This window comes from Phytophthora cinnamomi, assembly GCF_018691715.1.
Source record: "Phytophthora cinnamomi strain GKB4 chromosome Unknown Contig24, whole genome shotgun sequence".
In the NCBI taxonomy this organism is placed as follows: Eukaryota; Oomycota; class Peronosporomycetes; order Peronosporales; family Peronosporaceae; genus Phytophthora; species Phytophthora cinnamomi.
Window position 1 is genome coordinate 231,870 of NW_027150957.1, and position 20,916 is coordinate 252,785.

The window sequence follows — 20,916 nt, forward strand, 5'->3', positions numbered from 1 at the left end:
TACGAAACCCAACACGCACTACCAGCAAGAAGGTAGTGCGAGCGCTGTAGTAATCTACAACGCCTGACGACTCGCGTGCTAGATAATTAGCACGAAGATCATTGAAGCTTTCAGGTATACATATAGTATACTTGTTGTGGTCGCGGTTGCTAATACGCACCGCCACCTGGACGGACAGTGCGCACGGCGCACGGACACCTGCCTCCACCGCAACAGCGTGGAGTTGCTAATACTTGCTTCGCTTCGAGAAGGACTCGAAGTGCTTTGGCGCTTGCTTACCCGATCACGGTAAGCAACAGAAATTCGCTTAGAGATATCGACGCACAGACGCGGTCGACATCGAGGAATCGTACACAGACACTGTGTTGTCCGTTCCCGTGGTAGCGGCGTACCTCGTGTTACCGCGCATGGTACTCAGCAACAGAGAGTTTACACTCTGTTGTAATGACATTCTTCAGCTTGGTCGTGCTCATTGCGGATGAGCACGGAACCCCCCCCCAGCACAAACAATTGACAAGCAGTCAATATTGATCGACCTGTCGAGACCGACACGTCTAAGCTTAACGGGGGGATGGTGTAACGGGGTTACACACACAAGTGACAACAGTCACTTGTGCATGACATTTGTCACTTATGGTTTAACAGATAAATATCTGTTAAAGATTTTAGATACTTCCTCACATTGGTGTAAGGCATACCAATGGATACATTGAAGTGGGTCACCACAGTGAGCTACCCAAAGATCTTATTGGTAGAAAGCAGCATCTATCTACCAAATAGAGACGTGCATATTGGCGGGCCAGCTGCTGTCAACTTTTTCATAGACGATAAACCGTTTTTAGCAGATTGAGGAGGAAGATCAATTTACAAACAATACAGTTCTCATTTTACCTTAAACTAGCTATTTGGTGTTTTATTTGATTTATATTATACTTGTGGACTCAAGTATAATTAATTCAAATTATTAATAAACTCCTACGCTTCCTCATACACGTGGCGCGACGTGTAAGCTAAAGTAGTGAGCCAAAGTAGGCCCACTACAGTCTGCATTGAGCGCGTCGTCGGGTTCGTCGATGATTGGGGCCATGGAGAGGAGCGGGAATCGAGGGCCATCCGAGGACTCGTAATATGCATACACCGCCAGGAAGTGCTCGGTTCCATGCGTCCACCCGTCGATGATAAGTCCAATAGTCTTGGGCATCTCCTCACCGATGGTTTTCTCGACGGCCTTCACGACGTTTTTCATGTCACCATAGAGTGTCTCGACAGAGATCGGCGGTAAGTTGGTAAACTTGCAGTTAACACGGTAGTCACAATGTTAGTGATACAAACGGAAACTTGAATGTAGTAATGGGATCGTACCTGCGAGTCTCGTGAGACTCACAAAAAACGAACGGGAGATTGCACATGACAATTCAACGCATCCAACCAAATCGGTTTGTCACCTTCTGGCTGACCCATGGGACGAGCGTTCCAGTGGCAGCAGCGCTTGCGTCACGTATCGCGTCCTCGTAATTAGGGTGGCTGTCTCGGACGTGCGAAATCAAGTTGGTGTAGCCCGAGCGAGGAGTGTGCTTGCGGTGCTTTCCGCAAGACTTGCAGATTTGGTAGCCCGTCGGTTCTCCTTGCTCGTCGAGGGCTGGCGAGAAGAAAAACCGAGCGACTTGCTTGTTGGAGAAAGACCGGGTGGGTCTGTTGGAGGCAAGCACACGCATGGCGATGGAGATGGCGGGGTTGGAGCTTCGTGAGGGCAGTAGCTCATGTTCTAAAGTGAGCGCACATAGGAAAAAGGCAGCTCGTTTGGAGCTGGAGACATAGGTGAAATGGTTGGCTTTCAGCGGTGGCCCACAACTGTTGGTTACCAGGAAATCACAAAATATGATATTAGTTTTCGACGTATATCAAAATAAAATATGATCGAGAACTACTATTTTGATAAAATAGATTACTTCATAGAAAAATATTAATATATTGTTTTGCATATTTATTTTTCGGGATCCCTGCCCCTAGGGGTCTGCAGTGCGTTAAGCTGACTGCCCGGGACTTTAATGTCGTCCGTGAATTTTGAACTCTTTTTGTTTTGATCTTTTTTGATATTCGGAGGTTTGCTTTAACTAAGCGTGATTCGGAAAACATTGGCCGTAGCTACGTTTATTTTCCTCGAACCTAGTAGCTTGTTGACATCAAGCTTAGATTTTACGGTGCTTAGCCTAGTGGTTTTTGGGGGGTCTTCTGGTTATAGTTTCACAATACATGAAGTGTAATATAAGCAAAGAATACTTCACTCCTGTTTTGAACACCACAACAATCAGCGATTTCACGAACAACGTTTGATTGTATTTAGGCTCCTCACACTACTCACAAACCCAATACGACGTAGATGATAACTTGCAATCAGTGATGGTTTGGCTCGCTGCGCGAGCATCAGTGAGACCAAGAAGTCGGTCTAGCGCTTAGCTGCACTGCAACCCCCACGGCTGATTGAAGCACGCGATGTCCGACACTCGACTCTCGCCCGTCAACTCGAGACGGCGGTGCTCGTGGACGACCTCCTCAAGCCTGCGAGCGCGGTATTCGTAGCACCGGGCGCAACAGGGCCCGAAGCACACGATCTCCTTGTCCCCCGACGTCTCGTTGAGAGCTTTGAGGACTTGGTCCTCCTCCTCCAGCTTGCGCAGGCCGTGGCACGTGGAGTGGCCGTCGAGGCAGATGGCGCTCTCCGCGAGGTCCTGGGACGACGCCAGGAAGAGCGTCGCCGGGGTTGTGTCTTGGGCGGCAGCGAAGACGGCGGAGTTGGCGATAGCAAGGACGAGAACTGCGAGGAACGAAGCCTTCTGCATGGTGGAGTGAGGAGCGGGCTTGAGTAGCTCAAAGCGAATTGGAAAGTGAGCACGCGAGTGTGGCGAGCCGACCGGTACGACGCGCATACTTGTCGCCTCATCCACTTATTCACCTGCCATAGACAAAAGCTTGAGAAGATATGTACCCTTATTGCCACCAACTTCCTGTGGGTGATCCGACGCTACCTCCACTGCCCTCAGTGTGCAAAGGTTTCCATCATACTAGATGTAAGTTACTGCCAACTTTTCATCTATCAACCCCCAAAATCCGGTTTCGCACCTCTTCCATCATCCACGGTACTGTCCGTTCCTTGAAAATAAAACTCGAAACTTACGTGCCGCACACCAAGTCCCCTGCATCCATATTGACTGGCCCAGTCGTGCTATAAAGATGGCAGCGCAGCCGCAAGTGGTGGCCGACTTCCTGCGGTTCCTGGAGGACCCGGACGTGGCCGTGGCCGTGGCGGTGATCAAGGCGCTGACGGGCGTGATCCACCGCAGCGGCGCCAGCACCATGATGCAGATGGAGGGCGAGCTGCAGGAGGCGGCGCAGCAGCTGCGCGCCTTCCAGGCCGCGGACGACAAGGCGCAGGCCTCGCGCTTCCACAACTCGATCGCCACCACGGCCGGCTGCCAGCTGTTCCTGCGCTACGTGACGCGCTGCTTCCTCGAGTTCGACGACTTCGACCTCTGCCGCTCGCAGCTCATCGACCGCGGCAAGCTCTTCGCCGAGACGTCGCTGTCCAGTCGCCAGCGCATCAGCGACGTGGGCCACAACTTCATCCGCGACGGCATGGTCCGTATGGATTACGGAAACTCTGGGGACGCGCTCGGTCCATTTTTTTCTGATATGAGGTTATTTTGATGGTTATTTGCAGAAAGTGTTGACGCACGGAAAGTCCCGCGTCGTGATCGCACTGCTGCGCGAGGCCGCCAAGACCAAAAACTTTTCGGTTTTTGTGACGGAGGGAAGGAGCAATGCCTCGGGGTCGGTGTTTTTTTTTCCTCTTATATTTTGGAGTTATTTTTCTGATGTTTTTTTTTTTCGTTCGCAGTGTTGGCACGGCGGAGGAGCTGGCGAAGGTGGGGATTCCGACCACGGTCATTCTGGACTCGGCGGTCGCGTACTACATGGAACAGGTTGACATTGTCATTGTCGGAGCGGAGGGCGTTGTTGAAAACGGCGGAATCGTCAACTCGGTGCGGGTTTTTATATTAGCTTGGAATTTTGTGTGTGAACTGTAGAGCTGATAACTTTTTTTTAGATCGGGACGTACTCGACTGCGGTGATCGCGCAGGCGCTGAAGAAGCAGTTCTATGTGGCGGCGGAGAGCTACAAGTTCGCTCGACTGTACCCGCTGACGCAGCGCGATGTCCCTCAGAAGCAAATGGCCGCGATCTCTGGAGATATCGCTGGTGGCGAGCCCACGGATGAGACCATGAAGAACGTGACATTTGCCAGCCCGTTCTTCGACTACACCCCGCCTGGATACATCGCACTGATGTTCACAGATCTGGGCGTGCTGACGCCGTCTGCGGTGTCGGACGAGTTGATCAAGCTTTACCAGTAACTATTGGCAATAGCATCCAGTTCACACACTCACCCGCTTGTGTTTTCGTGTAAAGTTGGAGGCACTGAGGCAGCAAAAGTTTATTCATGCTTAGGATGGCTCCCATAAACTAGGTGGAAGCAAACTCACCTGAAGCCTATTTCCCAGCGCTCTTCTTCGCAGTAGAGCGTGTCTTGGCACTTCGCTTCTTCTTGCGACGCTGACTTTTCTTTCTTGACTTATCGTCCGATAGTTTTTCTTGGACAGGAGAGGGAACAAATTTCCGGACAACGCCTTCAATCGCCTCGTATCCTGGGTCCTCTTTAGCTTCTGGCACTCGCAGCCAAGCATCCCAAACTTCCAACATCCTGGCTGAAGCACGGTCTTTGAATCTGCACCGAGAAAAACAAACATGCTGTTACATCCTCATCATTTGCCAGGCCATAAATGCATAGTGATATGAGTACCTTGTCGAGTCAGCCACACCCTTCCCCACAACCTCATTGAGGAACGGATCCTTTGCGACAGGAAACTCCTGGTTAGACTTCACCATTTGCGCGTAAGCGAGTCCCAAGTTTTTCAGGTTTGAGGATGGGTTCCAAAACTGAGGCGGCTCAAATTGGTAGGACGCTTCCATCGGCTTGGCGGCTTCGCTCAACAGAGACAGATTTCCAGCGTCTTCTGCTATTGTCCGCTCCAACAGATACGTCGCCCAGTTGAGCTCTTTCATGCCGTGGTCGCGGGCCTAGACGATCGAGACGATGAACATTAGAGATACCATTAATACACGATAGCCTACAGCACGATGCACTTACAATGGTCCACTCCCATGTTTCATCGTTGTATTGACCATCTGGTGGCAGAACTGGTAGGCGCTCGTGAATCATTGCCTTGACCTTTTGCTGGGACGAGTACCATTTCTCCAGCGGTTGAGGAGGAACTGACAGCCCTTTGAACTCGTCGAGTAGTCCAAATGGCACCAGCGTGTACTTCTCGTTGAAGTCCTGGTCATTGTAGCTTAGCTTTCCGCCCAAAAAGATGCGAGGCCGCTTCGGTGACGTCTTAAGAGCCGAATCGCCAATATTCGTGTCTAAAAGTCGAGCCATCGTGAAACCATCGCTCTACACCATCACAAAGAGGTTAGAAACAAACCTTCCAGCATTTACATCAAACTCGCTTACAACTGAGCCGAAGGGAACAAGTCTGGATCCTGGAAACTGCAGATTGCGGTAGTGGATGTGCTTTGTGGCAAACCATTTGTAGGTCATCATGGACAGGTTGAGGACCGTGACATCCGGGCGCCTCAGCTCGCAGCGTTGCAGATACCGCAGCGAAGTCCACTGCAAATCAAAATTCACAAAGAGAATAGCATTCCGGGGTAGTGGATCTAGCAGTGCCTGAGCGTAGTTTCGAATGTAGTATGCTTGGCTTTGGTCGCAGAGTTCGCGCCACCGCCAGATTTGAGTCCCTATCAAGGCAAAACAAACCACTTGGCATACCACATACATCGCAAATTTTGCTGCTTTCGAGTTTCTGCCGACCACTTGCGTGAATAAATTCGTAATATATCCCAAACCGATGCCAAACCACGTGAATACGACAACGTTCGGCTGCTGCCAAAACCGCATCTGGACTCCATAGATAAGGCCTTCGCTGATCGGGAGGTTTGCAAGCGAGTGGAAGACCACCATGTAAAACGTATACATTGCGATGACGAACCACCCGAGTTGGTGGTTCATACCAGTGCTAGGTCTTAGAGTCTGCAGTATGCCAATAACGCCCATCGGAAAAGCGAGTTGGAGGGGAATCTCTCTACCCGACAAGTTGACGCCATATAGATATAGTCGTGTCCACAGATCTTCATTGGCCTCATTGCTCGCGTAGAGGCGGAAGGTGCCGTAGTCTGCCCGACGAATATGATGAATCAAACCGGAAACTGTCGTGACATCCCCCCATGATCCAGGCTGTGGATTCCATATCGCTGTGATCGGCATGTACACATACGGCGCCAACCCCAGCACAAATGCTCCAGTAAACTGAGCGAACTCTTTCCACCACAGCGTGCGTCTTCTGCTCCATAGCACCCACGCGACGATCGGCAGCTCGAACAGCACAATCGTGTGCTGGTTGCACATCGCCAGCCCACACGTGAAAGCCCCCAGCACCGCCGACTTCAGATCTTGGTAGCGCGTGTATCGCACCAACAGGTACACCAACAACGCCGCAAACGCGTTATTAAGCGCAAACACTTCCGCCCCCACTGCGTACGTCCAAATAAGTGGTGAAAACGCAAACAGCGCCTAAAAAATAGCAACATTCAAATGGACTTAGTAAGGTGTATCACTCTACCCAGAAAATTGAAACTTGAAGTAGTATTCAACGCACGGCTGCAGTGAAGGCTGCTGCACGCCGTCCACTCCACGGCGTCGGCGTCATCCAGAGCAGCAAACTCAAGTAAATAAACACCGCCGCCACTGTATCACACACTGCCAGAACAATATAAAGCAAATATTAGCAAAAGCAGACAAATTGCTCTGAGACAGCACAGTCGAGGCAGTTATCACCAGCAGAGAAGAAGTTGGCTCTCCACGCCGGAGTGTCCCCGAAAGGCAGGAACCTCGTGAAGATATGCACGGCCATGTTGAAGAGCGGGTACCCGGGCGGGTGGGAGACCCCCAAGTGGCACGACTCGGCCACGAGCTCCCCGCTGTCGCCCCCTGCGACGGATGGGTACAGCGTCAACGCGTAGCCGAGCAAAGTCCCCGACGCGAGCAGCGTCATGGCCAAGACGTCGCCCGTCGACAGAGCGGATTGGGGCGGCAGTGCACTGCTGTGGGGCTTGTGGACAGCAGTAAGGGACGCTGCATCGGCGGGAGGAACCGCGTGGATGGCGGCACGGATGTCCTTGCGACGCCTCATGCTTGTCAAAAGCGGAAATGGCTGGAAAAGATACGCTTCCGTCTAAGTACGATTTGTTGCGACGCTTCAAGCTTTGTGGCTCGCCCGAGCTCGACAAAGTGAGAAGCGACCATGCCTCCCAGCAGGGTGGCGTTTGTGTCAACATCTGAGCTATTGCGCCACTCATTCCCAGGCTGACACTCCGTTTAACGCGATGTTGGATGGTGCAGCAGCTCGTTGATGTGTACATGTATTGCCGCCATCGGACGAGCCAAGTGGACACCGAAGGACAGGACTCGTTTCACATTTACCTTGACGCGCGACCGGCCTGCACGAAGCAGCCTCGACTACACGGTAGCCTCCATCCATCCATGGCACCCCCGACGGCGAATATGTCGCAGGAAACTGGCAGCACACGCACAAGCTCGCCCCCAACCACGAGTCACCACGAGTCGTGGCCCACGACGATGGGCGAGTCGTCGCTGGCTATTGCGCTTCCGACGCGTCGACAACTCGCGAGGGAGGACAACGCAACCATTGACATGTTGCCAACGCATACACTTCAACCGGGGCAAGAGCCCACTCCCCGCGCACGTCGGAATTCCATCGAACCATGCAGGGGCGTCACGACACCTTGCAGTAAACCTGCAGCTGTGAAACGCAAGCCGTTTCGCAGCCAACCGTCCATTTGGACGCCTTGAGGAGACCTCGCTCCATTGCGCTTCCGAAGAGCGGACGAGGTGCAGAGCGCAACGCAAAGCTGGCAGGAGCAGGCTGCCTGCCCAGCTCTGCGAACGCAGCGTCCGTGCCGCCCATCTCTCCGACTTTTGTTGACGAATTGGCCCCAAGCACCAATGGCTGACCGCCGAAAGTGTGGCCACGAGCGCAGATTGAACATCAAACCATCTGGGCCCGGCTCGGTCGCTGCCCGTCGCGTCGCCCGCGTCACCGCTCGACGAACGACGCGGCCAAGCAGCGCCGCGCCACCCTCGGAACTCGAGCGCTGCGGCTGTTATCAGCCCTGCTTGGTCGCACTGCAACTTGCAGCTGTGACTAGCGCGGCGTCGAGGTCTTTGGCGCCGACGCAGGAACCGTCTACAGTTTTACGGCCTAACTTTGCCCGAATTTTGCTAATTCGTGCCGCTAAACAGGCCATGCGGTACTTTAACCTTGAAGCTATCGTCTACGAGCGTGGCCCCGCCCGCATCAGAGCGGCGGCGGCGGAGCCTCGGCGAACGGCCCGTGCGAGCCGGCGCCGAGCAAGCAGCTCCCGCCGGCGATCGGTGCGGCCCACGACCATTTTCCTGGAAGCCCGCGATTGAACTTCAAAGTCGCAGAGACTCGCTGCTTCTTTGCGGTTGCTTCGCCAGACTTCGGCGGCAGCGTAATACGGGCTGTTTGGGTGCATCGCGCGCGAGTTATTATAGCGCGAGCTTGCCAAGGACGCTGACTCGGCTTCAACCAAGCTTGAAACCGATCGATGGAACGTTGCTTTTGCTAGTAGCGCCGCGGAGCTGGCTAGTCGACGGGCGTTTGGGCGCCAGCAACGGATGCCGCCGTCGCCGCCGTTGTTGAGCGCTTGCAGTGTACTAGCAGCCCGAGCGACTTCAATTTGCACCACGCAGAAAAAAGAATCGCGCAAATAGAGACGCGATGCGTGAGACCACCACCACAAATTCCGCCGTGCGTCCCGGCAGAAAGAATCGGGGAAATGGCCAACCGTGCTGCCTAGACCAACCTAAAGCGCTGCGAGCTGGCACTGCGTCCGCGCAGTCAGTGCATGCCGGCAAGGCGCGCCCCACCAGGTTGAGACAGCGAGCGAGGGGCGGCCGCTTTGCTGCAAACCAGCCCTTTTCTGCCGATAGTCCGGCGGTTTGCTTTCCGCTTGGTCGAGGCGCAAGGTTGAACTTTGCCGCGCCGTGCCGCGTCTCTGGCACCGCGGCGAGACAGTCGACGCCGAGGAGCGCCCACTTCAAAATCCGCGCTCGAAGACGCCGTGGCCCTCCGCCAACATACACCGCAGTCTCCCGCCACAACTCAATCGGCCAGCACGACCACATCCGCCACACACATGGAGACCATCCTCGCGCCAATGGACCTGCAGGGCCTCTGGAAGCAGCCGGCCTCGCCCAATGCCAAGAGCAGCCTCGTGCGTCTGCCCAGCCTGTTCGCCATGACGGCCAGCCCCACCGCCACCGCGGCATCTACAACTCCGTCGACCGAGTGGTCGCCGCGCCTCGTGGGCATGAGCGACGTGCTCAGCGCACAGGTGTCGCCCATGAAGGAGAAGGGCCTGAGCCGCCTGCCCTCCATCGGCGCCATGATCAACCGAGAGCCCGAGAGCCTCAGCCCCGTGCAGAAGCACTGCATGGACCTGTACAAGCAGCTGCAGGCCAAGTCCCCCGACACGGAGCTCAACAGCCTGCTGGCCGACGCGGCCGTGAGCCAGCTGCAGGAGCAGCAGAGCCGCAAGGCCGACCGCGCCAAGCGCACCAGCAACGCCAAGCTCTGCGGCATGGCCGAGTGCAACAAGCGCGCCAAGGCCGGCGGCTTCTGCATCGCGCACGGCGGCGGCCTGCGCTGCTCCGAGGCCGGCTGCACCAAGCACGCCGTGAGCCTCGGGCTGTGCATCAGCCACGGCGGCGGCAAGCGCTGCACCGTGGAGGGCTGCCTCAACGCCTCGCGCAAGAACGGCGTGTGCTGGAGCCACGGCGGCAAGCGCCTGTGCAAGCTCGAGGGCTGCAACAAGGGCCCCAAGTCGGGCGGCTACTGCTGGAGCCACGGCGGCAAGATGAAGAAGTAGGCGTCGACCCCACGCATATTTATCCGTCGAGTTTTGGGTGGAGACGCCAGCCGCATGTACATGGCATTTTGACGTATTTATTGGTAAACACACACAACAAGGCTCAGCCATTGCTCTCGCTTTGCAGTTCTTTCCTTCCTTCCCCAGCTCCTCCGATCTCTTGTCGACGTAAGCGCCACGACGGACGCGTCAGTTGCTGGCAGTGATCGATCAGCAGTTCTCCGCTTGTTTAACTCCTTGCAGCGCTTTGCCCTCGCCGACCGACACGAACGCAGGCAGCAGGCAACAGGCGACCACCGCACGCAACATTCGCTTGGCGTCGGCGGCCGCCCGTATTCGCAGGAAGCGCATGGTCGACCTTGCGGCGCAAGTTGCGCACCAAGCAGCGTGCTGACTTCTTGAAGTTCGCGAAGCACCATTAGTATCATCTATGCCCCCTTCAATCCGAGACGGTGACGCCGGCGCATTGCGCACCAAGCAGAAAACAGAGAGAAGCACGACACACAACACACAAACGCAGATGACATGGTGTAGGCTTTCCCCCCCAGCTCGCTCCCCATGCTGGAGATCACACGAAGCAGGTGTCGGTCACGTGCCTCGCCGGCACCACCGTGGTCACACGGGGCTTCGAGCGCGCATCACCGCCAGTCGACGACGAATGCCTCATCACATGCGGCCGCGGAGGTTCGGGGTTCAACTTGTGTGGACCCCCAAAACTGAAGGCAAATCTGCACGGAAGCGGCCGCTTCCTATCGCCCTGCTTACCGCGACCGCCACAGACTCCACCGCTGTTGACGCCTCGAACTCGAAGACAGTCGTCGTGTAAGGCCAAGCTTTTGCTTTCTGCGGATTCTGGGCCTTTGGTTGCAGGTGCAGGCGCTGTTTTGGTGCGTATGAAGTCACGGTTGTAAACCAAAGCGACAGCTCAGACCAGTGCGGCTCGATGTGAGCTGAACTCACCTACGTAGGTACGTAAGGAGTTATAATAGATTCAGCAAAGACTGCCCGCCACTGTGATACATATTGCGTATATTTTAGCTATCCATGCCTCAGTCAGACCCAGCATCGCGGTTGCGCTGTGGTGTTAGCATGACAAAGGCAATCAGGTCGTAGCCGGCCACGGCCCGGGTCTTGACCGCACGACGCCTAGCGTGCGCCACCGGGCAATCGAATGCTTGAATGGTGAGAGTATCGACGCTGCCATTAAAGCCGACAATTTTAAAACAAATTTGCAGGTTGGAAGGTTGGTAGTGTTAGGATTTATCCGAATACAGTTAGAAGTTTTGTGGCTAGACAAACAAACAAAAAATTCTCCCTTTCGTGCTTTAGTCTACTTTGCATCCAACCTGCGTTTGAGGCAATACACTTGCTGTGTGAAACACTGGTTCGTAGCTATCGAGCCACCGAACTTTTGGCTTCGAATTGGATTGGTAAAACATCAATGTGGTATAAAGTCCATCTACTCTTGTGTCCCGAAGTGGGTGTTACTTCGACTACTCTTGTCGGCTTTCCTGGAAAGTGAAGTGATCAACCAAGACACTATCCTGTCGAGCACTTGCATTCTGGATGACGAAAGTTTACAATTCCCCTTGACTGTGCGAGAAGAAGCCATGAAAACGGCAGCAACGTGTTTCAAGACAATCATCGATAGGACCGGAAACCACGGATTGCATCGAGATTTCTGATTGTTGTGGGATTTCGGGTATGGGTAAAACGCGCATTTTGGAAGAAAGTAAAACAATTCTGCAAGATTACATGAAGTTGGACGAGCAGTGTATTTCGAGTTTGTACTACGGAGAGTTTGACCCCCACCCAGCGGAGACTTTTATACCGATTGAAGCTTCATTCTCGTGGCGCTTGTTGTATCGATTTTTCCTGGATAATAACTGTGCGCGTTCATTTGTCGAGTGGTTTCGGTGGCGACTCCCACGTCAGCTGACGTATTTGCAAGCCATCGAAGCCTTGAGCTCAAGCTCCGTGGAATTGTACGTCATCAAGACACTCCACAATATTTCTTTCTTGGTATTGATGAGTATCAAGCGATTGACCAAACCCAAGCTCCGCGTACAAACTCTGCTGTGCCACTCGTGAATGAACTCATGAGGCTGCAGGATCTTTCCTGTGTTCACGGTCGCCGACACGTCTAGTTGTGCTGTCCATGTTTGCCGGTACGGATTGGAGCATTTTTCAGGTGAATGCAATTTCTTCAGCTTTCGGCTCCCGATGACCCCCCTGGCAATGGATTGTGTTGTGAGGTCCAATCCAGATTATGCCGAGATGCTGGAATATGTTATCTGCGAAAAACTTGCTCACTCTCGGTGGTATTCCACGGTGGGTTATTGGTTACTTGACGTCGATGAAAACAGCTCGAGGTGACGCAACATTCGTGAGTTTAGACACAATCCTGCGGTGTTATAAAGATATTTGTAGAGTAGACGTCGAGAAATATTTAGAGATGTTGTCACCTGAACAGTGCACTTGTTTGGCAGCATGTGCTGTACCTGGCCAACCGAGTTCCCCGAGTGCCGCGTTCGATGCAGGCTTTACGTGGTCAAAGCTCTGGGACTCTTCCTTATGCTCGCTGGCGCCATCCGTAGTGGTGGAGGAATGAATGTCCGGGTTCCTTAGGCGTTTTTGCGGCGAGTTGGACAGCTGGATGATCAGCTAATGGCCACAGCAGAAAACTGTTCGTGGAATCTCTGCACCGAATGGAGCGTACAGTAGACACGGGATTTGTGTTTCGAGCGCATCAGTTATGGGAGATGTTCGGCACCAGATTTTATGCTGTGAGAATCAATGCGTTGCTGGTGCCTGGTCACACAACGGTCAAGTCGGGAAACCTGCTAGCTGGGGCATGGATGAATGAAGAAATGGAAGACATCTCTGTGAATCGTGTCCCTACAAGCGTTGTCCGAATCTGCTCAAAGTTCAGTACGTCAACCCCTCAACGCCTTTTGCTAAAAGGAAACGGGCGGATATCAAGTGGCTGCATTTTCATGAATGGAGATAACGGGGTTGGGGTCGACATCTTCTTCGCGCTTGAAGATGTTGCAGCACCTGGAAAAGTGGTTGTCTTCCTTGATGAGAGACGGCGATACTACGGTAAATTTCATCCAAGTGACGTTGAGCTTTATCTGAGCCGGATGTCTGCTCTTCCTACGTTTCTTCAAGATCGATGTACGCATTTGGTGCGTGGGGTTATGAATTGCGTGGCTAAGTCAAATTATTCGACGTGCCTCGAGAGTGCGTCCTCGTGAGCTGGGACGAGACCAAGAGATTCCATGGGACATTGGCGTACCATCCAGCGTGCTCGCCAATGGTTCTAGTCAAGTCGATTTCGACGTCAAAAACAGCGCTTCAAACGATACTAGATGGTGGACCGAAAGCGGTTGATGAAGTAGCAGGCGAGATGAAGAAGAACAAGCTGGTTTTTCGTAGTGCCGACGACCTGGTTCGACGTTTTCTGGAAACGAAGGGGGTAAAAGTTACGGTTGATGTCCAGTTTGCTCGATTCGCGACTTGAGAGTTCACAGCCGAGGTTATACCAGGTATTAGTGATTCCTGGTAATACCGTATGACCCAGCGACGCTTCTAACATGATGATAATCGAGCTTTTAACGATTTTTGGGTTCAAAAATATTACCTGTTATTCGGTAATAACTCAGCGCAGTATGATGTTCACAGCCACGTCGAGACTCCAGTCACAGGATCATAAAGATACGCTCGCTGGTATTCCTCGCTCCAGTACTGCATAGGGCCATCGTTGTGAGATGACGTTGAAATCTGGGTGAGTTCTCCAATAGTGGAGCTGGAGCCGGCATCAAGCGAGAACGCGCTAGCCTCCGTCGTGTTGCTGTCTAAACTGAGAACCTGCGGGGAGCTCATTGAATTTTTCACAGATAGTTGTCGGGCACTGACAGTTGCAGCTTTGGTCTTTTTTTTCTTATTGCGTTGCTGCGATTTCTCTTCCAGAAACTTGTGCACGACAACGCGTTGTTCTCTTCGTTTGAGATCCGCACGCAGTAAGATTCTGTATCTGTGAAGCAATCGTTTCCCGTCGCGCTGGTCAATCATGCGTTGGAACATGCGCTGGATAGGCCGTGCAGCACGGTTCTCCACTTCTGTTCGGCGTTGCCGCTCGATGAGCTCAGCTAAGGTACTAGCACGTCGCTTGTGATCTTGTTTCCTCGCAGAATAACCTCTCCAGCATCGCGCAATCATGTTTGCAGCTCTGTTGCACCGGGGAAGTTCTTTAGTTAGCAGTCGAGACAGGAATCGCCAACTATCGCGACAGCAATGTCGATACCATCTCCGGATGGTTGCAGCAGCCGAAATTTGTTCTAGGACGTATATTACCGACGTCCTACGAGGTGCGGAAAGAGTTTGACGGCTGTGAAGACGACGTATCCAATGTTGAATTGTTTGAGCTGCGGTGTCGCGACGACGACGAGGAGCTCCAAATCCAATTGTGTGCCATTTCGACGTAATAACCCCGCGTCGTAGAAACTTCTGGATAGCTGTTGCCGCTACAAGTCTGCGCTGCCTGTCCTTTTGATAGGTAGCATGCCGCCTCCAAGTTGCTTGAATCACGACGATAGCGCTCTTGGCGATCAGTAAACGAAACTTGTCGCGAAAACTTTCTTCGAGATGGCGAGCACGCAAATACAACGGTCGCGTCGATTCTCGAACCACACTGCGGACTTTCCGTTCTTCTATCGTTCGTCTGAAGGTACGCTGTAAACAGGACGCTGCCAAGTTACGCCTCAAAACCATCGTTTTTCTTTCTGCTCTTGCAGCTACATGGCGGTTGGTAGCTCGCCAGCAATTCTGGATTCGTGCAGCACTTTGATTCGTTTTCCTTACGTGAAGGCGAGACTGGATTCCTCGTAGGTGATGCTGGATCAATAGCACAGCACCGATAAACTCGACTTGATCGACTAAGCTTCGCACCACGTCGAGGGGCAACTCGTAGTCTCGCCATGTTTTATATGAAACCCAAGCGCTTTGGATCCGACGCGCTTGTCGCTCACGGCTTTGATCGAAAAGATCAGTAATTGCTTGTGCACGCCAGCGAGATCGCTTCTTGTGAAATGAGCGATAAGTTTGCTGCAGTACCTTTGCTGCGTTTTGTCGTTTAACGAACCCATTGTGTGCTGTACGCCGTAACTGAATCCGCTGAATTGTTCTTGCCGCAGCTTCACAACGACGTCGCTGAATCGCTCGACGATGACGACGGTATGCTCTTTGAATAATTGTAGCAGTGCGTGACAGCAATTCAAGAGCTTTTATCAACGCCTGTTGCTTTACGGCGGACTCTCGTTCTTCGCGGCGAGTACGGAGAAAACGAGCAAAGCGCTGGATGGTGATAACTGCAGCCACTTTTTCGTCTTGTTGGCACTCCATAACCCACCATCGCCAGTAGTTAAACCTCCCAGTAACACGATCGATGGACACTTTCTCAAACATTGCGATCAGTCGACGCGAGGCACTCAGTTGCAGCCGGTCCTTACGTTGGGCATCAAGTAGTTTGCCGTACCAGAACATTAATGCCTTACGCAGCATAAAGTTAATGCCGACGTGCAAAGCTGCATTCTTGAAGAGCTGCTGCCGTAGAGGGAGAGAGCATTTCGCACTCGCGAGCTGTAAGACTGGAAAGTGGCCGTGAATCCACTGGATTTGGTATTTTAACCGGTCTGCGTCCCGCTGAAGCTGCGTGTTCGTCTGTTGTAATCCCGAACGCAACTGGCCGAGCTGCTGCTCGTCTAGGAGTTTGTGAAAAAGCTCACCGCTCGTTTGATTCCCTGGCGGTGGTACAGTCGGATTAGAATTACTTTGGAACCGAACAACTTCTGCTGGGATCGGGTCCAGCTTTCTGCACCGCTTGCGCCTGACAACAGTATCTTGCTTGAATCGAAGGCCGGCTTGGAGAAGGGTAGATTCATTTGACTGATATCTGTATTGAGCCTTCCGAACTAGTTTTGGCATTCTTCCGTACGGACTTACTACTTGATCACACGATTCTTCATCATGGCGCAGAGCAGTTTGCAAAATGCCTTGCAGTGTTTTAGCAGTCAAGATTCCGGGCGCCCCTTTCCCTTCCAGAATCGTCGTCGCTGTATCCAAGCGAGCGGTTGTCGCGACGGAGTTGGCGCAGTGGAGCATTATACAATTTGCCGAAATCCAACACCTACATGATAAGACTCAGTTATTCCTAGAATGGAGCTTCCACCCAAATGGGGCCATTTATTCTCATGGGACTATTTTCTAAGCAGCAGCTGGCTGTAGCCACTCAGGTCGTGCAGCTTCATGCCAAACGAATCGAAAAATCAAGTGGGTTGAATTGTCCAGGGCAAATGAGTTATTGTCGAGGTTTATGATTTGGTGGATGGTGTAAAGCAAGCCCAGTTCTGTCTTTAGGGTGCAGTGTCAGAGCTCCTGGGGTTAGCGAGGAAATGCCTGCAGACCGCTAGGTAAAGCTATCTATTTTCCTGGCAGATTATAGATGTGTTCTTACAGTTTGGATGTAAACTACCAGCGATGATGACACGAAGACAGAAGATGAATTTGAGATGCCGACTGCTGACGAAGATGGAATGCTGCGGGATGTGAGTGTTGAACAGGGACCAATTAACACGGTTTCCTAAGGTTTGCTTGGACACAACATCGGCAGAGTTCATACGACGAACTCCGCCTCTCGAGACTGACACAGATCTATTGAATACCATCAGTCCAGACAAGGTGAAACCCATCGAAGTGGATAGCTCAGAGGTTTAATTGCAGTGTGTACTTCAGTCAACATTTTTATTTGGAGACGAAGGGGAACCTCAGACTATTCCTCCAGCCAACTCCTATGGAGAAAATCCAAAGAAGTCTTTCTTTTTTTTTTTTTTTTTTTGGGGGGGGGGGTTAGCCGCAACGGAGCTTCAGCACACACACTTCACTGGATCGACAACACGGTGAAAATCCATGTCACGATGTAGTAAACGTGGAGAAAGAGGCTGTGCAGCGGGCGCGAGCTAGGGTTACGATCCGTTTGGCTAGAGCTTGCGAATGCTTTGCAGTCGATTTGCGGAGGAAGAAGTCGACAAGAAGTTAGTCGCCACTTTTTCAGAGGCTGATGTGCTCGTGGCGAGACTGTTCACGTGTAGTAAAAATCATCCAACGCCCGGCTGGGTCTGAACCCTCCAAATGCTAAGGCATTAACTGCAATACACGACGTAGCAGCACGCTCTGAACCTTCTCAGCTCCTTCAACCAGTACTCCTCAGTCGAAGAGCCTTAATGGCAAGTTTTGAGGATGAGTGCGCTAGCAAGGGGATTGCACTCTCATTTTGGTGCCAGCCGATACGGTCAAAACCACTTTGTGAGATACTGGATGGACTTGAAAAACGATTCCCTGGTAGATTATCGAAATCCCTTTACGCTCAAGTCTATCGGACGACGTCGACTCTGCGTGCAAGGGTATTGAAGTAGAAGCATCAAATACAGTGACAAAGCGAGTTCGATCCGACTTGAAGGTTGCACTTCACGACTCCGAGTCGCCTACAAAGAATGCCAAGACAGAATCGACTGTTGATGCTTTTCACTAGAAATTCAACGAGTGCTTTAATTTGTCCACGAAGCTTTGTGACAGTATCGATGCTGGCGAGCCGTTTTGGAGAACTGTGAAGGGCGTTAAAGGCTTGTTCGTCAAGTCTTTTCATGCTATGTAAACGATTTTAAAGTTCTCTACCATACATAACTGGGCGAATCCTCTGCTCACTGGATTGAGCGTGGGTTGTCTGCGAAGGGAGAATTACCAAGGAAGATAAAACGTTCCCCGCTGATATTCAAGCTCCGTTGGGTGGAGGACAAGACCCTAGGCAGCATCCCAGCGTCGCTAATGAGATGAGCTTAGCAGGCAGGTGGACATGTGTATACCTTCTTGTGTGTTATGTACGATTCCTTCAGGACGGTGACGAAGTGGAACGATAGCTCGGACCTGTGTGAACAGTAAGTGCAGCGCTACAAAATATTCGAACAGCAAAAAGGGACAGTGACATATAGGAGTCTCAGAAGTTGTCAGCTCATATTACTGGGGACCCAGCAGTCCCCGTAACAGCGGAAGAAGCCCGTGGAATCAGTTCTCCGAGCGCAGAATGTCCGAGTCGCCGGCGTCCAGGATGCACATGCACGACACACGGAAGTACTTGCCGCAGGCCGTGCCCAGGTCGTTGTTGTTGCCCGTGAAGTGGTGCACGCCCGTCTTGGCCAGCATCGAGTAGTACTCGACCTCGGACTTGCGGAGCGGCGGCGTGTTGTTGGCCAGGATGATGAGCTTGGCCTTGCCGCTGCGCAGGTGCTTCAGCGTCTGCTTGTAGCCCAGAGCCACCTTTCCGGAGCGCATCACCAGCTGCAGGCGCGAGTTGATGCTGTCCGCGGACTTCTTCTGCTCGGAATGAAGGCAATGATGGCCTAATTAGCATTGTAAATTGATGAATATGTTATAGTCACAGCATTGCAATCGCCGTACCGACTTCTTCGAGGCAACCATCTTGAACTTGAGGTGATTAAACCGCTGCTTCTCAGCTGCTGGACGCTCCACAGAATGAGCACCACGGCCGACCACCAGTGCTGAGACCGTGGTGATGAAGGATGATTGGCTAAAATAATGCCGACGAATGTTGGCCAATAAGGAGAGAGGATCTGATACTTCAGTTTTGAAGTTGACATGGCTACACCGACGAAGTACTCAGCTGCTATGTGAATGTGGGCAAGAAAAAGATACTTGTTTATAAATTAAAGGTGTGTGGAAGCAGCATCTGGTTGGCTTTCTCGCTTCGGTTTTGACTCGTGTGCAGGGTATTTCGACGCTCGCGAAACATAGGCCCTCGTAGGGTTTCGTAGTTTACAATTGTGCTCAATGGTCAGACCAACGAGTGGATCCTGCCCGGAACTGAGGTGAACTAGGCTGTCAGCGCAGGAGGCGTCGTGGCAAGCACCTTCTTGCTACTCGGACGTGACTCTCCACCCCATTCCTAACAATAGAAAACAATCATCCTCATCAGCAATGCCATGCCAACAATGTCATGCCTATCTGAAGAACACCTCACAATACGAGACCCTACCGGAATGATCGGGCCGAGGTCAATATCATCCGTCTCCCAGCTGACGACGCTGTGCACGGCGGGGATCATGTGGTCGAAGAGGAACACGAGCGCGCCCGTGAACTGGCCCAGCACGGCGTCGCCGAGTTCCATAGGTGTGTGTGGCTTGTACAGCATGTTTTTGGAATGGGTTGCTGCCGCTCGTCTATTGTCTTTGACGGTTCTTGTCGTGGTCTTGGCAAATTGGGAAGTGAGACCCGCCTTGGTGAGCTCCGCATCGCCGAGCCATCTTTGTGAATTTGCATACGTCGACGCTGGCACGCCCCTGTATGGCACTGGCATTGGAAGCCCCTGGATCGTGGTGCCTTCTTTTGCGCGGCGTGCCCCGCGGGTCTTTAGCGCCGGGTGTAGTGATGCAACGACATAGAAGCAGCGAACGTCAACTTCAGCTTGGGCGGGCCAATCGGCGCGCGCGGCAGGTTTTTCGCCAATGAGTGGGTGATCCGTTGCACGATATCAGCCAATGGGAGCTCTACCAAGTTCTGCACCGCGCAGAGCGAAATATCAGCTTTGCGAAAAATACTTGCGCTCAGTATGCACAGGTGGGCTTCAACGAGTCACCATGACCCCTCGATCGCGCCGTTTCGTGTGCATTTTCGACTCGAGCGGTGCCTGCGGTTCACCGTGACCGTCACGAGACTGCAGACCAACCAGCAAACACATTTGCGGGTTATGTCCGAAACCTGCCAGCGTGCTGCAGTTTGCAACCCACAGCGAGGGTACATGTAGGATAGGTCTTCGACGGGCAAAACTTGCGACAAAAGGCGGCGCCTTCTCCTTCAAGCGCGATCAGCGCGGGCGTTTGCCAACAAAATTCACGTGGTGGTGACGCGGGCGGCAACTTGTTTGCATCTCGGTGTGGCTCGCCGCTCGAAGAGCGCGAGTGACGTCGGCGAAAGGGCAGTGATCCAATGTGACGAGCGCGCGGAGTCGGGGCAAGTCGGTCTGCTTCGTGTCCGCTGCGTCTATGCGGGCGTCAAGCTCACAAAGACAGCAAGCCTGGCTCGCCCGAGGGTCCGACTCGCACCTCGGCCACTACCACCACGAGGTGGGTTTTTTAGTTGGCCTCGCTTGCACTTTTGGTTTTTCCAGGTGAGATAGGATACACAGTAAATGCATTAAAATACTACGCGCGCCCGTGATATTCAGGATGGATTTGTTCGAGCTGCTGTTCGTTTGCAATTTTGCTGCCTGGGTGAAAAGTGTTGACGAAACAAAAGGGGAGAAACACGATCCCCGTTTGCCACCGCCGGTTGTCATGGGGAACGGAATGTTTACTACCGTACTGTTTTGCGCGTGCAGCGAGTACTCGACGCGCTCGCGCTGTCGGAGGCATGTTGCTCTTTCAGACGGTGTGAGCCTTCGAGCGATCAGTGCGGTGACATTGCATTGTTCGCTCGCAACCCCGCAGGTGTCCACCTTGAAAATCGATGCAGGGCGAGTCGGGCGGTGGGCAGGGACAGGACAACCCCAGGTTTCCCTAGGCCGAATCGACCTCCATTGTAGCTAGCCATAGGAGTGAGTGCGTTTGTAGGCTCTCCGTACGGACGCACAGTAGGCGCGACCAGCTAGATGTCAACTCAAGCCTTGAACCAACTTCAGCTTTTGTTGTACTGTACACGATGGTCCACCTTCAAGCCTGCTAGCACCGAACAGCAAGCAGGTAGCAGTGGTCCTGTA

General features: G+C 52.9%; 6 protein-coding genes across 6 annotated transcripts; 2 read left to right on the forward strand and 4 right to left on the reverse strand.

The window, feature by feature from the left end:
- Nucleotides 1-2,453: 2,453 nt before the first annotated feature.
- Nucleotides 2,454-2,840, reverse strand: IUM83_15224 (uncharacterized protein; the record flags this gene model as incomplete). Its single annotated transcript, XM_067940026.1, has 1 exon — nt 2,454-2,840. One exon carries the CDS (start codon nt 2,838-2,840, stop codon nt 2,454-2,456), a length of 387 nt encoding a protein of 128 aa, XP_067794469.1.
- Nucleotides 2,841-3,231: 391 nt separating this feature from the next.
- IUM83_15225 (Translation initiation factor eIF-2B subunit alpha) lies at nt 3,232-4,411 on the forward strand (the record flags this gene model as incomplete). The annotated part of the gene is made up of 4 exons (XM_067940027.1): nt 3,232-3,636; nt 3,719-3,828; nt 3,896-4,040; nt 4,106-4,411. The coding sequence occupies 4 exons, from the start codon at nt 3,232-3,234 to the stop codon at nt 4,409-4,411; spliced, it is 966 nt and encodes a 321-aa protein (XP_067794470.1).
- Nucleotides 4,412-4,547: 136 nt separating this feature from the next.
- IUM83_15226 (uncharacterized protein) lies at nt 4,548-7,309 on the reverse strand (the record flags this gene model as incomplete). Its single annotated transcript, XM_067940028.1, has 7 exons — nt 4,548-4,782; nt 4,858-5,135; nt 5,206-5,511; nt 5,572-5,858; nt 6,207-6,690; nt 6,776-6,876; nt 6,955-7,309. The coding sequence occupies 7 exons, from the start codon at nt 7,307-7,309 to the stop codon at nt 4,548-4,550; spliced, it is 2,046 nt and encodes a 681-aa protein (XP_067794471.1).
- Nucleotides 7,310-9,359: 2,050 nt separating this feature from the next.
- On the forward strand, nt 9,360-10,091 carry IUM83_15227 (WRKY transcription factor 19; the record flags this gene model as incomplete). The annotated part of the gene is made up of 1 exon (XM_067940029.1): nt 9,360-10,091. The coding sequence occupies one exon, from the start codon at nt 9,360-9,362 to the stop codon at nt 10,089-10,091; it is 732 nt and encodes a 243-aa protein (XP_067794472.1).
- Nucleotides 10,092-18,209: 8,118 nt separating this feature from the next.
- IUM83_15228 (60S ribosomal protein L30) lies at nt 18,210-18,623 on the reverse strand (the record flags this gene model as incomplete). Its single annotated transcript, XM_067940030.1, has 2 exons — nt 18,210-18,515; nt 18,603-18,623. The coding sequence occupies 2 exons, from the start codon at nt 18,621-18,623 to the stop codon at nt 18,210-18,212; spliced, it is 327 nt and encodes a 108-aa protein (XP_067794467.1).
- A 412-nt stretch (nt 18,624-19,035) lies between these two features.
- On the reverse strand, nt 19,036-19,329 carry IUM83_15229 (Methylenetetrahydrofolate dehydrogenase; the record flags this gene model as incomplete). Its single annotated transcript, XM_067940031.1, has 2 exons — nt 19,036-19,107; nt 19,198-19,329. The coding sequence occupies 2 exons, from the start codon at nt 19,327-19,329 to the stop codon at nt 19,036-19,038; spliced, it is 204 nt and encodes a 67-aa protein (XP_067794468.1).
- Between the last annotated feature and the right edge of the window lie 1,587 nt (nt 19,330-20,916).